Source organism: Cyprinodon tularosa, unplaced genomic scaffold (genome assembly GCF_016077235.1).
Source record: "Cyprinodon tularosa strain WSP-4 unplaced genomic scaffold, ASM1607723v1 ctg27, whole genome shotgun sequence".
NCBI lineage: Eukaryota > Metazoa > Chordata > Actinopteri > Cyprinodontiformes > Cyprinodontidae > Cyprinodon > Cyprinodon tularosa.
In genome coordinates this window covers 1,953,998-1,970,868 of record NW_024038974.1, presented here as the reverse complement: position 1 = coordinate 1,970,868, position 16,871 = coordinate 1,953,998, and the positions used below count along the sequence as shown (strand labels likewise).

At 37.1% G+C, this 16,871-nt stretch overlaps 1 protein-coding gene across 5 annotated transcripts in view; it reads left to right on the top strand.

The window, feature by feature from the left end:
• Positions 1–16,871, top strand: part of fgf13a (fibroblast growth factor 13a) — a 141,243-nt gene that overhangs the window by 91,040 nt on the left and 33,332 nt on the right. Inside the window, exon 1 of one of the 5 annotated variants that reach the window (XM_038289539.1) lies at positions 13,269–13,421. The exons of 3 other annotated variants lie outside the window; for them this stretch is intronic. In XM_038289539.1, coding sequence (XP_038145467.1) covers positions 13,391–13,421 — 31 coding nt within the window. In that variant the 5' untranslated portion in view covers positions 13,269–13,390. Of the gene's footprint in view, positions 1–13,268; positions 13,422–14,536; positions 15,466–16,871 lie in introns of those variants that run through there. One more of the 5 variants, XM_038289537.1, reaches the window with a different exon arrangement.

The following is a 16,871-nucleotide window of genomic DNA, read 5'->3' as shown; positions in this document are numbered from 1 at the left end:
CTTGAACCCTGAGGGCCTAGAGATTTTTTAAAGCTGCTGTCACACTGTTTTTATTCATGACACATTTGTTGTGTTATCTATAACATCTGGTTCAAACCTGAAAAATGAAGCGTGAAACATCAGATATTGTCTGTGAAGTTTTCCTGTCCCCTGCAAAGCCTCCTTCATTGTGTGTGTGTGTTTTGATGGATGGTTCAAAATGCAGAGAAAGCTAGTGTGTGAGCAGAGAGTATATTGCTTGGGCTATAAGCCCACCATCTTTCATTTATTTTTTTCTAATATTTAATGATTTCCTGCCCATTTAGGATAGAAGACTTAATCTTCAAATTCGAACTGGGACTCATCCTATAAGTGCTGTTAGAATAGAGGTCACTATGCATAACAATTGGTAGTACTGCATCACAAGTCTCTTGTAGATTAACACCTCTTCAAACTGCTGTCTCTCAGCTTATTGTACCTCCTATTGAAGGTCACTCAGTATTTGAGAAGCACTTTTACTTATTACTTAAGTAATAATATGATGAAGTAGTTACTCCTACTTGAGTACAGTTTTTGGTACTCCAACCACCTCTACATAAGTATTGTAATGAGTTGATGTAAAATATATTTTTCTTAGAAAAATAGTGCTCTTAGTTAATGACAGTTAATGACAGTGTAGTCAGAAGCCTTTGTTGACATTCATTGTTGTGGGCGGTGTTGTGGGAGGTGTGCTATACAAAATTATTCAAATTAGTAGCTTTTGTTACCCCCAGCTGCCTGAGTGAATATGACAAAATTTCCAAGCCTTAATTTTCACTCATGCTCTTTGAAGAGCACTGTTCAACCTGTCTATGGGTGACCAGATCATAGTACGAAAGATCCATTCTCTTCAGATCCCAAGCAGCTAACACTGACAAAGTTGAACATTTTATAATTTATAAAAAAAGGTATTTTTGAAATAAATGTTACAAAAAGTGGAGCATATGACTTCAGAGAGAGCTAATGCTGAAAGCAACAAAAAAAGGAAACTTTCTGAATGTTAACCAACTTACCTTATTGAAAGTAAATAAACCAAATAAAAAAAAAAATTACCTCCCTAACTAAGAAAAAAATCCGAAAACTTAAGGAAACAGAAACAGCAGCTCATTCCTACAAACTCTAGAACTTTACATGATATTAAACATTGGGGCCAGTTGAGATGTGCTGATGATGAATGCAGGAAGTCCATGTGAGCAGCTTTTATATCCATTAATCCGTGAGACAACCAATCGGACATCTCCGTCGTCATCTAGGAACCAATCAGCAACAGGCACCTACACACTCATATTTACATAAGTTGACGATGCCAGTCGTAACAAGGGCTGACATTTAAATGGTCATATCTTCTTAAATCCTTTTTTGTATGTTTACAAGTTTAATATCATTGGAAAGCATTGACTCCACTCTTTCAGGATCTTTAAATGGTTTAAAACAGCCCTGGGTTGAACTGTTCTGGTTTCACCATGCAGTCTCACATTTATTTAATCTGTTTAATGGTCCTACTTTTTATTGGAATGTGGTTCTTTCAAAATAATTTGAGAAGGAATTTTGATTATGTTTCACATTTTATTGTGACATGAAGCATGTCTCACTCTCCCTCAGTCTTGGTACTGTCTTGATCTCGGGTTTGGTGGCACTGACTATTGTGAAATGAAATATTAGTGTGCGCCTTTTCTCAGCGTATAGGAGTAATATTAGAGAAATCTTGTACCAGTCTCTATACTGGAATATTATGCAGGGAGTTAAAGTAGGGATGGCAGAGAGCAGTTGCCTCCTCACTCTAGAAAAGAGTGAAATATAGATACACGTCCTTCAAGCTGCTTAAGACTCCCTCATGCCGTGAACAGAAGGCAGCTGTTGTGAAATGTTTATCTGGCTAGTGAAAAATGTATGTCCTTGACGAACTGAAGTTGTTTTTCTTCAAATGTTCTTGTGTAAGAAAGTTCTTTATATGCAGGGGTGGGTTGGTTTCGACTGGGAGTGTGTGTGTTGGGGTTTGTACAGTATAAATGTGTGTCCTGAGCTTGCCCCAGTCAGAGCTTTTTCTCTCCGTCTACAGAAGTAAAAATCCTTCCTTGCAAGAATCGCCTGAAGTCTCAGTTTCTCCACAACGTCACACTACAATAATGATATTTGAAACACAGATGTCATAAATTGTTTCTATAGTTATATAATATGTACATAGAATATGTAGATACAATACACTTGAACATGTTTTGATAAAAACAATTTTCATAAACGCGTTTCTTTAAACAGTTCCCTTTTATTTTTTTATTATTAGATTAAGTTAGTAAAACATAGCATTCGGCTAAAAAATATTGTGTTCTGCATATTAAAATAAATGCTTCACTTCTGATTATATAGTTAAAATCAAATTGCAATTAAAGTTTTAAAAGCAAATAAACATCCTTTGTTACTTCTGCTCCGTCTGTTCCTTTGCTCTGCTTTGCCTTTGGTTGTTTCACTGTGGTGTGCTACTACTGGCTAAGCTGGCAGCTCCAGCAGAAGCCTCTGTGCCTTAACTAACTGGTTACTTTGACTTTCTTCTTCTGAATGTGATTCATCTCTGTTTGATAGTGACTATACGGAAGGTGGATAACAGGTTCAGAGACTAAAATCCTCCCTCTTTCATCCTGTTTACTTAGCCAGGGGATTAGCTCCAAATCTGTGTTGTACAGCTGAAAATGCAAATGGTTGGGAGTAAAGAATTAAAAAGTGCCACAAAATCGTAAAATAGTGTTCTGAAAGTGATTTTATTAATGCGATATGACCCATATTTCTTAACTGTTATTTCAAATAATTTCATTATTGTTATCTTGTTTTACATTTATAAGTAATTATATTAAGGTTAAGATGTTGTGTACTTTAAAAAGTTGAAAATGTCAGCATCTTAACAACGCAGTAGCATCACAGCTACACACTGTTAAAAAAGTAAATGGCAATTGTTGTTCTAACACACAATTGTATTGTAATCCGACTCAGAAATATAAATTTGACATCTAACAAATAAATACACGTTTGCCCAACTCAAATTCTCAGAAGTTGGTTTAACAAGGAGTTTTAAATCGCCTATACAAGATTTTTTGAGTTCCCTCAACTGTAAACTCATGGGCATGCGCACTGCTTATGTTCATGGACACGCCCACTACGGTACGGGGTTTCCTATCCCTTTCTTCAAGGGCACAGCCCTTTTCCCTCGTGTTTGAGAAGATTGGCGGACATTGTGATTTTATGCATCTGGAGAACCACGGAGGAACGACCCTGGGACCTTACCAGTTTTCCCGGTGAGTGCTGCAAAGTACAGACAGTTAGCGGTTAGCTCCGTGAGTTAGCATTCCCTTGTGGTGTATTGCCACCGAGTTGAAGCATGAGTTCACATGTTTTTCACGTTCTGATGAAAGGAAAAGCAGCGCACGTGCACGTGTATAATGCGCGTGTGCGCGTGCGTGTTTATGCCGCGCATGTGCGGGTGAGTGTTTATGCATAGAGAAAAGAGTGTGCCTGTTATTTTCATTGTACAAATGAAAAGAGACATTAAGTTGAGTGTAATAACTTATTACATTTCTAAATTGTTTTATGTAGTGCAGTGTTGTTGCACTCAGGCACAGAATATTACAAGACTACATTATTTTACTTTCTTAATCCGATGTGGGTATTTACTGTTATTTACATTATTTACATGTGGATTTTTTGCTTTCATGATTTTATTTGCTTTACAAGAAAAACAGTGACATTAACATTTTATATGTTAACCCTGTAATGCAGCAGTTAATTCGTAATGAGTTAGAAAAGTTACATTACACACTGAAATTTATCATACTTGGAGAGATATAAACTGTACAGTTAAGAACAAGAAGTGAATGGATTTAACTAAGCCCTGTTGTGCTATGCAGGCTGGGTTTTTTGGATACCCTGGATTCTGGATTCTCTCCTTAAATGGAGATGGCGAGCCAACCGTGTGAACATCTGGATTTGGATTGAAGAGAAGGATTTGGACTGAAGAGGACTTTCTTTTTTTGCATTCATCGTCCTGTCGGAGTGGTAGGACTAAAAAGAAAAACTCAGAGATAAAAAGGGAAAACCTTTTTCTTTTTCCGTTGGGAAACAAGACATTTTATTTCATTTTATTTTTTTTAAAAGGGTGCACCCAATTTAAAGAGACTACAATTGAAAAAAACAAACTGAAGGCCGTCCAAATTTGTAAAACTGTTATTTTTTCATATATGTTAATACACTTACTTCACAAAAAATTACCTGTGTGTTTTCCTCTTACTAAAATGGTGTCTTACTGTTTTTTCCCTCATCATCACTCTTACGAATCTAGAACATTCTGGTCCAGTGTCATGTTACTTTGATCTGTGCAGTTAAGATTATGTTGTTGAACATGGTTTTATACTGTATCTATGCAATGTTTGGCTTGAAGCAATAAAAATGTTGTATTAACATAATTTTTTGTGTGTTGAATGATTGGTAGTGAAGACGATTGGTAGGACTAAAAAAACTGAGTTGATAGAACTCAACTTGCAGATAACACTACAAAATCTGAGTTTGTAGAACTCAAAATCTATATGTCAAACTCATAAAACAAAGTTGATAGAACTCAGAACTTAAAGGTGAAACTCAAAAACCTAAGTTGGTAGAACTCAAAATTTCTATGTAACACTCCAAAAACCTAAGTTGGCAGAACTCAAAAATCTTTGTAAACTCAACCACAGTGAATTTAAGTAAGGAAAACTCAAAAAACCAAATGCATCACGTTGCCTAGAAAATGTAAGTTCTGTCAACCTCTATTTTTTTTTCAGTGCATGACCTTAGAGGTAACTCCACTTTTTGATTGATATAAAAAAAGAAATGACTATGATTTAATCGAAGAAAGACAATATTTTGAGAAAAAATAAAAGGAATAAATTTTTGCCCATTTTTGGAAAATATTTGAGTAACAATTTATGCTTAAGAGAAGTAAATGGATTTTCCATAAGCCTGATGTCAATACAACTGTTTTAGAGAAGCATTAAACATTTTCCTATTTAAACAGAATAAAATATTTGATTCCCAGCTATATTGATGCATTTTTTTTTTTGCCATTATTTGTTTTACATAGATTGCTAAGTGATTGTTGCCTTTTTTAGTTCAATTGTTTGTCCAAAGACATGTTATTTACCAAAATAAATTATGGGCTTATATCTTTTAGTTCCAGCCTGCTGACTAATTTGTTCATGCTCTAAAAACATCAATGTTTAAAGAGTGAAAGGACACATTGGCAGTGCTGAAGCTCTGCTCCTCTGCCAGAACCTGGAGCGATAGATGGCTTTCTTGTTGTATAAAAACCCAACCCCCATTCTGAGTGTGTAACATGCACTCTCCACCCCATCTTTCACACACACCCTCTTACGTATGTGCCGTATCCATAGTAACGTGTGGTATCACCACAGAGCTTGTGGCCGCACATGCTGTAAGCTGCTGTTGTCATGCAATGTGCCAAATTTATCAAACACAAGGAGCAGAACACGAGAAATAAAGAACTGACACATTGTTTCCAAGGGACTAAATTATTTCAGCAGCAACCTTTTAAGTTATAATCCCTTTTTCAGGATTTGATGTAGTGTATTCTCCATCTTGTACTCCCACAATGAGCATCCTGATTCAGGATTTTAGAGTTATTCACAGATATGATTCAGTTTAAAAACACTGGCATAAAGTCAATAGTAAAATTCTTGAAAGCATAATTTATCTCAATTAAAAAGCAGCAAGATTCACCAGCTTTTTATTATGTTCTCTCAAACTAGTAGCTCTTGTGTATCATTATGACTGCCTGGAGTTATTAAAAAGTAAAGGTATAGATGTAATTTTTGTTGTAAATTGAATAAAGCAAAGGTTAACTCAGTAACTAGTCCCAGCATATAGTTTTTCTATTGTTATTCTCTGGTGTTCTGCTCTCTAGTGGCTAATAATGGAAATGTAGAGCAAGTGGTGACATGCATATTAAACGAGTTCCCTTCACTTTTAGATGTGCATTTAGCTTATTATTTTGGTCTTTGTAAAGTTATGTTGAGAAAACTGCAAATTTTACAATGATAATATACCATTCTTTTGAAAGTTTTTAGACAAAAAACAAAGCATTTTAGATTATAGTTTATTTAATGTGTCTCAATAATCTTAACAAAACCTTAGAATATGATGTCTTTTTCCCTTAACATTTTTTTAAGGTTAAATTATATGTGCTCTCTGAACATAATACTGTAGCAAGCTGGGTTCTATGAAACGGCCATGCTTTGAGCCACTCGTAATGATTTTCTCATCCTCCTGCTGCGTATGTGGCTCTGTGTGCGTACAGTACAGTTAATGTGACCCTGTGAGGTCACAGTAGACTGGCATTCTGGGGCACTACAGTAATTAATGTGGCTACAGCACATAGCTACACAAACAACACACATACCACCCTTTGTCATTTAGCGTGTTTTCTCAAGTTCTTGCGTTTTGAAGGTTTAACATGTTACAGGTATTCGGATCATTGTCCCATTGACATCACTTCTGAACTAAAGTTTCTGCTATTTGTTGCTGATGTTGATACAGAAACACATTTAAAAACCAAAGGTTTTGTTTTATCTCATCACTAGTGTTTCTAAAACACAAGTATGTCACCCAGGTTCAATTTCATGATTTCACACACCGCAGAAGAGTCACTTGCCAAGTGACTGTCTTACCAGCTGTCAGTGATAAAACAATCTTTACTGTGGAAGGCCAAACTGTCTGCTTGAGTGATGGCCTGAATTTATCAGTTGTGGTGACGACTGATGCAAAACTTGGGATAAGTGCAAAGAGAAATCTCAGGTTGTTTGTAGGTGACTGAATCCCACCTGATTTGCAGGTTAAGACAATGCATAAAGATACTGGGCATTATTAAGGTATTTTATGTTGCCTTAATGTGTAATGGCAAGAACAGAAAGCTCAGAAAGTCAGCTGAACACAAGGAGTTGTTTATAAGATGTATTCAATATAATGTTTTGTTTGGAAACAAGAAACATTCAGGTATGCGCAAATACTTGCTTCTTGGTGAAAGAGAGGGAGCAAAAAATCGGTCCAATATCTAGGCAAGGGTCACAGAAAAAAAGCATGTGTAGTTGCAGCCAGAAAAAGTCTCAAAGTTTATTCACACAAATTGGAATCTGATGTTAAATGGCTGTGGGAGCTCTGTATAAAAAGGCAGAAACACAATAGGGATGAGGTTACTGAGCTGCCACAGGTGAACCTGCTCACGCTACTCAGCAGAACAGAGCAGTGTACACAGCCAGTCCAAAGGAAAACAGATCACTGGAAAAACATTGGAAAAGCAGAGGCATTAAAATAAGGACATTTGTATTTCCCACGTAACCAATGAAATATCATAAGGACCACAAAGAAATTCTGAAAGGGCCAAAGAGTGACACCCCCCACCCTCAATCACACACATACCTTCAAATAAATTCATAAATCAAAAAAACATATGCTCTTTTTCAGTGGTCTTCAACTCTGGTCTTAAGGACCCACTGTTCTGCTTGTTTAAGATGTGTGTTTGCTCCAGCGCACCAGAATCAAATGACCGCATTAATCACAAAGTTATTTAAGTCAGATAGAGGTACTTGAGGAGAAAACCAAACTTAAGTACTGTTAAAAAACCATTCTATATCTCATTTTCCTTACTGCTTGCACGCTGTACAGTCTTACTCAAATGGAAAGATGACCCCCACCCCCCCACCCCCATCTCATTCACAATGGCGCATTCAAGAATGTTTTGTTTAAAACTTGAAAAAGTAGAGCTTCACTCAAACAATCTCCTGTAAAATTTAACAGCATTTTAGGGTTGATTATGGAGAGCGTTTCCAGCTATTTGATAATATTAAGTCTGTAGCGACTGTAGTGTTGTGAGTGTGTAATAGCATACAATGAAGTTCTTGGTGTGTTGGATCAGTACTGGCAGTGTTGGTTGTGGAGCCGGAGAAGGGTTTTATTTGGTTTGTTCCTTTTTATTTATTAATGTTTTTTTTTCTTTCATCTCATAGTTTTCCTTATTTTACAACCTAATATTTTGCTTTAAAGGGAAAATATAGATTTCCGTTCAAGTATGTCTCTGAGCGATTTGTCACGTTTGATTTGATACACTTATTCTGTAATATATTTTATTGCTCTGTATTGCAGAGCAATCATTTTGAATAAGTCCAATGCAGGCAGGGAGAACCCCTAAAAAATGCAGGTTAGTTGGCGCTGAGGACCAGGCTTTAGTGTTGACTTCATGAAAGGGACATGAAGGAACATGAGCCAGCAGCTACAATTAGATGGTTTAAAATGCAGCCTTGTTCTGAGTCTAATAACCTGATTATTTGACTAACATGTTGAAACATACACTAATTTACGAGGTACAGAACACTAAACTTGGTGGACTGGAATTAGTAAGAAATGAGGAAAATTATTCTGCTATGGCATAGTTAAGGTGACAGTCAATGCACAAGAGTCATTAAAATATTTTCCAAAGTGTGCTTTTTGCAGGGATATTTTTCCATTCAGAGATCCTATGATGTATACCATACAGGGAAGGTTTTTGCTCCTTGTGAAACAATAGTTTACAAACTTCATTACATTTTCAAGAAAAAAATATGCCAGGTATTGATTAAAATTTTAATGTTTGATTTGATTTTCATCGTCTAGATTTAATCAATGTTTTTATCATCAAAAACAATTGACGCATTGGAAGGAACAGAAAAGTTGAAAGTTATTATACAGTAATTGGAATATTATTTCAATATGTAACTCCTTTATAGGCGTGTAAGCTTGGCTGAGCAAAGCTTGAAAAGTGTGGAATTGGATTCCAGTATTTTCCAAGGCTTGATGAGTATTCTATTTCCACAGACTCCATCTTTCCATCTATCTTTACCTCTGTACCAATCTGTCTCTAAAAATCTGTTTCATAAAGATCTCTTATAGATTTGTAGTAAACTTTTGTAGTTGATATAGAATTGTATCAAAAGCAGTGGAAACTTTGATCATCTTTAACCTCAAAAGATTAAGAACATTTAATACGTGCGGGTGTAGAAACCCGTCTCCTCCTTAAGCACAAATAGATCTGGGACAAACCAGCCCAACCAGAACATTCTCTTTGTAACCATCCATCCAGAATCAAAATCATGCAAGCCCACACCAACACACATGAAGACGGCTTTTTCCCTTTGGCTGTAAAACAGCTGCTGTAGGAACACATCATTCTTCTTCTTCTGCTCCTCCTCCTACATGGAAGCACAACCATTTCCATATTGCAGGTTTTTCAATGTCATAAGAAAGTAAACGACTGTTAAATATATGTACCCTTTAAATCAAGGAATAGATAGAAGTAGAACATCCAGTAGAACAGGGACATCCATCTTTATCTTTATTATTAATAGTATGCTTTGCAATGCTTTTAAATTAGTTTTATTCTTGAGTAAGTTTCAAAGTTGACCATTAGATTAGACTACAATAGTTAACAGACTGACATTTTACTAAATTTCATATAAAGCTTATAGTATGTAGACAAGACTTTAAGCTCATCATTATCCAGCTTCATTACAGTTCCTCTTAGCCTACTGTCCAGAAAGTGGAAAAATAAATGTTAACAAACATTATAACCTGACAGGAACAGGACATTGAAGTTATTTATGTGACAAAAAAAAAAATGTCTTCATCATCAGTTGTCATAACAGCTTAAAATCATTTTCTGTGTTTGCCCATGAAATAGCCAACATGCTGTCAATGAACACATTTTTTTAAACATTAAACACACCATAAATTCCTAAAAAGATAAGAAAGCCTGGGAAGTAAAGTATTTAAATAACTGATATGTTAAAAACACAGTATTTTAATACTTTGAATATAATTTCTGTAGTAATACATCAAAATAAACATTTTTAGATAACGTTTCTACCTAGAATCAAACCCTCAAAAGCACAATATCTGAACCTGTGAAAGATATTGTATACCGGACTAAAAGGCGCACTCTCAGTTATGTGTCCCATTTCTGTATTTAACACACACATAAGGCGCACCGGACTATAGGGCGCGTTTTTTATATACAGGTACATGTCCTCTACTACCTTTAAATACCTCTACTGCGTATTTAAAAATACAGCGGGGGCAAAACTGAGTATGACTGTGCTTTATTCATGTATTTATTACAAAGTATTAATCAAACCTGGCAGCTGGCCGTGAGACAGCCACATCGCAGATGACACAGCGCTGTGGTCACTCCTAAATTAACTTAAAATCCTGAAACCTGCCGTGGGAATATGTTCGCTTTTATTACCGGTATCCTGGTGCCTGCAGCTAAAATTATTTAGATGAAAAACACCTGCCAGCCGCCGCGGTGAACGAAAGGATTTCTCCTGTCGGCGCACCGCTGGTATGTGGGGGTCTGAGCGCCTCCGACAGAAATAGATAATCTGGATGAACTGACTGCAATTATTAAGTTTTCAGGTGGCCTTTCTCACTTAAAAACATATTAAAACTACTTTATTCCAACTGATCACAGCAAATATAGCTGCAAGATTTAGATTATTTAGATGAAAAAACACCTGCCAGCCACCGCGCTGAAGAGGAGGAGACGCGCCCACAGGCTGCTGTTGAATTAAGTTTTCAGGTAGAAAAATAGAGCGGGAGCAAAACTGAGTATGATTGTGCTTTATTCATGTATTTATTACAAAGTATTAATCAAACCCATCAAAGTCATCATCCTCTGTTATCCTCAGCATTCCTCTGAATTAAACAGCTGCGCTAAATCAGACATGCCAGTTTCCCCTTCTTCGCTGTCAGTCACTTTCCGTGCAGCGCAGCTCCTCAGAAATAATGCCGGCTTTTGCGAAAGCTTGAACAACAGAGCCAGCAGACACAGTCCATCTACAATCCATCCGCAAACGGTGGCGTAACTTGCACGGCGCTGCCTTCCACTTATCCTGAAACTGTGGTCTCAGTCTGTCATCCATCGCTCCCACGCCGCTCGCAGCCTTACTGTGAACGGCCGCTCCACACCGATGTTGGGCGGTTGAAGTTCCTTTGTCAGACCCTCCGGGATAACGGCGAGCACAGCGTTCATTTGATTCATCTTTTTTTCACATCGGCTGTGAAATGGGCACGCAGCGATGGTGATGCGTGGAAAAAAGCACCTGGTCTCCTCACATACACCTGCCTTTCATCATCTCCTCATTCATCCTGCCCGTTTCATTTGCGTTAATATCATATGTCATCAGAGCGCTGTCAGTCTCGCTGTCAGCTCCCAGATCAGCTTCTCTGATTGGTTGATGCGGCGCGTCCAGCAGCAAAACTTCAATTTTTCCATCTGAGCAGCAGCAGCGCGTTGGCGGTGCGTCAGATGCTTAAACGCTCCCTACGTGCTGCACCAAAACGCGCTGCAGGACCTTTTGCTGCACCTATATGCGCGTCAACCATTGACTTTGCATGTAAACTCGCTGCTTCTGCTGCACCTGCTGGGTACGGTTCACACCGATGTCGAGCGGTTGAACAGCGAGCACAGGGTTAATTTGTTTCCCCATGTTTTTCACATCAGCTGTGAGATGGGCACGCATGGAGTTACATATTAACAGCGATGGTGAGGGGTGGAAAAAAAAACACCTGGTCTCCTTACATTCAGCCACTCTTTCATCATCTCCTCAATGAGGTGGTCTCAAAAGTCACAGTTACAACACACATAGGGCGCACCGCACCATAGGGCGCACCGCACATTTTGAGGGAAAAAAAAGACGTTTAAGTGCGCCTTATAGTCGTGAAAATACGGTATTGTGGATGTGTTCTGATCCTACACTATAGTACTTCTTCATGAGCAGTTTGAATGTATTTATTATTACCTGACAAAATCGCATAGAAAGCATAGATGTGATGTCTTTGTTCTCATTACTCTTGTTCCTGACCCATTTGAAATTATTTATATCGACACAAAGATTTGCTCTCTCTTTTTTGCGAAATATAGAAAAGTAGAATAGAAATGTTTTTTGTAGTCCCACATTGGGGAAATGTATGTGTCCCAGCAGCAAAATGAATTGCAAATAACAGCAATAATAGAAGTGCAAAAAGAATGACAAAACAAACAAAAAATACAAATAGACAGTAATATATAAATCTACAGTAAGGGCAAATCTGCAACTCAAATAGCAAAATATGTTAAAGCCATAATAGTTAAAGATAGCATAAAAGGTGTGCAATTGAGTTTGGTGAAAAGTGCAAAATGTATATGTGTGTTTTTGCAAAAAACACCATAGACTACTTTTAATTAGATCTCAACCCAGCTCCTCTGTAGTTTAGCTAAGGTCATTATTCTGTTGTAATGTGAATTTTTGCCCAATCAAGTTTTTATAACCCTCAACTTGTGTTATAATCAGTTGAACCTATTATTTTAACATTCGCAAAAACACTTTTTATAATTTGTTTTCTTACTATCTTAAACATTTCCACCAGGTTTTATAAATGACTTATATAATATTATGTTGCCTTTAAGATGAAACCTTGCTTAACAGTAGGGATTTTTCCCCCTTTAGAGGAATAGTGTATTTTGTGGTTAGTTCAACTGCTCCATCTAGTGTTCATAACAGTATAAAATAGTCAAAACGCAGCAGCAACTACTGCTGATGCATCATGCAAGATGGGTTTACTTTGAGGTCAAACATCTTAAAAGTCTAAACATTCTACTGTAGCACTTAAACTTTCCCAATTATAAATCTTTTATAGGATTTTTCTCTAGACATTGTTTTACAAGCATAATCAATAAATATCTATTTTATGGGTGTTTTACTTAATACAATTAAACTGCAAAAAAAGATCTTTGTAATAAAAAAATCTCTCTAATGCGAATCTTCACCATTGTCTCATCGATATGTTCAGTCAAAGTGGAAATGCCCGAGTAACCAGTTTACACAGAGCATTAACGGATCATTTTACATCATTTTTGTAACATGAGAGCAAAGTCTTCAGGCCCCCAAGAAGGAGGTAGACAGTCGCAGCTCGCATATTTGTTCACTATTCTACATTCTAGTTTTTTCTTTCATCAGCTACTTCTCCTCCATTTTTACCAGCAACACAAAGAACAGGCAAAATAGTGTCTGCCAGATCAACACTGATCACTAAATGAATCCTCAATGGCCACTTTACAACTTATTATAATGGTATGTCGCTAATGTCCTGTAATGATCCTTCCTGTTGATGGCCACGCCTCAATGCTTTCTCCTCCACTGCGCCTCTGACAGTTGTCTGACAATGCTTTGAACTTTGGAGAATCAAGTCTCCTCTCCTTTCCCTTAGCAGCATTTTCTGAGTAGTCCAAGTATAAAATCATTGCTGTTTGGCTTATCTACGGAAAAGGATGACTTTTCCCTTGAGAAAATCTGTTTCAGGTAGGCTGTCTTTCCTAATGTTACATTTTAACTGTGCATGTTTCATTCTTTTATGACATACACTGTGGGAAAGTTGATATATTTCCATAAAATTGTTTTCCATACATAAAGGAACACCAGATATTATACTGAATAGTTTGTGTGTAGAGGGACATTTACATTAAGACCATCCGTTTTCGAGCCTAATGTTGCTGTCCATGGTGCTGAAATATAGATGATTTCACTTCTCCGTTTTTTTAACCTTTTTTTTTTCTTGTATTTATTTGAGCAAAGCTTTGTGTGTGAACGTTTTTTTTATAGCAATTCGATACATCTAAAATAATTTGCCAATCATCCCCTCCTTCAGGTTGTGGAATTTGTTGTGATCAGTGCTTGTATTTCCGACGGATTCCTAACCGTAAGGTGTGGCGTTTGCATTTATTTGGGAAGTAAAACAAAACATGTCCAGTGTCAATTTTGGTCTTACAACTGTAGATGGCACCATTGGTTAATCTTTGAAATGTGTCCAGTGGGGAGTGAAGGTAGTGCGACTCGTGATGCTTGGAGATGGCGGATTGAACCTTAAAGTATTTTTGCATCTCCTTTATTTTAACTCTCCAGTTATATTCCTCTATTTTTTTTTCTTTTAAATACAGATTTTGACAGACTCAATTTTATAGGATTTACAAAGCCTTTAATTTCCAGATCGTTTTAACAAGTCTGTGTTCTTACTATTTTAATATTCATACTCATATTAATTATAACACTTTTTTTTTATTTGTCTTAGTTTTTGGATGCTTAAGCCGTGCGTACAGTAATGATTCTTGCTTTCAATTAAACTGGCATCTAAACATAGCAGAATGTGACTGTCCTAATCGAAATTCTTAGAGCTGTTTTCTCTAATACTTCAAATATAGTATAAATAGAAAATCTGTGATGTTATTTTACCCCTTGTTTGGATTACTTCCTTTCACCACCCACCCTAATTTTCTCTCTTCATGCTTCACATGAAATGTATGTCAGCTGTCAGTTGTGTTGACTCTGTGCGCACTCTCTGACTTTGTATCTGTGCTATAATCTCCAGTATACACACAGACTTGTCCGTCCTCTCCCTCCTCCTGCTCAGTCTTCAGGTTCCTGGATGTGGAGACGCTCTGAGCAGCGTGGCTGACTGTGTTTGCGCTGCGCGCTCATTTACTGATTCAGTATGGGGCGTTTCCTGCTACTCTTCATGGGGCTGCTTGGTTTCCAGCAACTTGAACAGGAGAAACAAAGAACACAAACGGAATCTCTATAGTGATACATTTATTCTGCTATGAGTTTATAAACGCCTTACCAGTCGGGGAGGATTAAGGGAAGCAGTCACGGAGGCGTCTGCAAACAGGTGTTTCCACCCACTGAGTTTCATTCAGCAGACCGGTTACTATGCAGGAAAGCTGCTCTAATTGTAACAGGATGGACACTTAATGACAGTGTTCTTTTTTTTTTTTTTCTTGAGTTAGAAAAATTAGAAAAACATGCAACGCGGTTTAATTAAAGCATTTTTTATATATATCTTCTTGTGGACAGTCGAATTTCCATGCGTCAAACTTCACTTTTTTCCGGACAATTCCTGAATAAAGCCTGGATCAGTAGAACATGATCCCTTAGGGGGTCATTTCAGCAAGCTGGTTTATTTCCCCCTCGGGGACTATTCCATTTCATTTTCGGTGCACTTTGAAAAATCTTCACCTCTGGCATCGTGCTAGTTGCCTCAGATTGTCTTTTGTCGCTGCGCTTGGACGTTTTCTTGTCAGTGTCAGAAACCACTTTTGCGGATCAATCCACTTTTTTTCCTCTGGAAGTTTTCTTCCCCAGACCGCTGCCAAACTGGCTATGGCAGCGGCTATCGCCAGCTCCCTCATCAGGCAGAAGAGGCAGGCGAGGGAGCGGGAGAAGTCTAATGCCTGCCGCTGCGTAAGCAGCCCCAACAAAACCAAGGGAAGCTGTGAGAAACCCAACCGACTCAATGTCTTCTCACGTGTCAAACTCTTTGGCTCTAAGAAGAGACGCAGGAGGCGACCAGGTCTGTTTTCGGGATATTTCAACTTTATTAGGAGATACAATATTATAAAAATCATGTATACAATAGAAATATAGTATTCTAATTTATGTTCTAAGAAAATAAAAGGATCCTTCACTTTATCCAAAATGTGTTTAATAATTTACTTTCTAACTTCCAAACCAGGCTTTTTTTTCATTCAGAACATTAAACGTTTGTTTCCAACAATGTGATCACATTTAATAAGCCAAGACTCACCAATGTAAAAAAAAAAATATTCTAATTCTATAATTTTAGAGAACCAGCAGTCACCTCCAGTTCCCATCATTGATTGACAGGTTAAATACAGAATTACCTTTTTTTCTCTGTGAGTCTGTTAGTGTGGATGAAAAAGTTGTCATTATATTATTTTCTGTTTGTTCTTTTTAAGACAAAATTTACTACAAAGCTGAATGTTGTGCCTGTGGGTGTATTCAAACTCTTCATTGCATTTTAAAGTAATTTTATTATCATCAGTACAATGCCTGCCTGGCAGGATGAAGGTGCTGGGTTCCGATCTTAGCCTGGGGTGTTTTTGCACAGAGTTTGCAAGTTCTACCAAAGGATGTGCATGTTTACTGTAGCCCCCCACAGACTAATAGCATGCCAATCAGGTTGAATGGTCTCTCCTTAAGGAATGATTTTGTGCGTGCATGGCTGTTGTTATATTTGCCTTTATGCTGTCCTGTGGTGGACTAGTGACCTGTCCAGGGTGTACCTCATACTATCCCTTTTGTGAGCCTGCATAGACAAGAAAACTCTCTAACATTTGAAGATAATAGATTATCAGCCTTATACATCTGCTTATTCAACTATAAAGTAACATTAACATGTTTTTCTTAGAGATCAGCACTATACAACTAGAGACCCAAAGAGAACAGTGATTGTTCCTAAATAAAATTGAGAAGATAAGACGTGAGGTGTGGTTAAAAACAAAACCAAAACACAACCCCCCCCCAACAGGGACAGTAGACAGATAATGGAAGGCACTTAGCTCTAATTGGACATTCATGATGTAACGCAGCACCAACAAGAATAGGTGCAGACTGACATTTTCTTTTGAAATTTCTTTTGATGTGACAGGAAAGTAAAAAAAAAAAAAAAAAAAAAAACATTATACATAAACAGACGACAAAGACGACGAGTAAACATTGCTGGTATAAATTAATTACAACTTTGTTATCAAGAAGACTGCAGAATAATATACACAAGATATGATTTTACTTCTATTTGATATAATTCAATTTAGTTATCTTAATTTCAGCACAGTTCACAACTTTATCTTACCGTGCTTTTCAAGGAAGAGGTTTAACATACTTTCCAATTACCCAGAAATTTCAGATTGAGAAAACTCATACCATTTAACTGTAATTATATAGACTGATAAGATG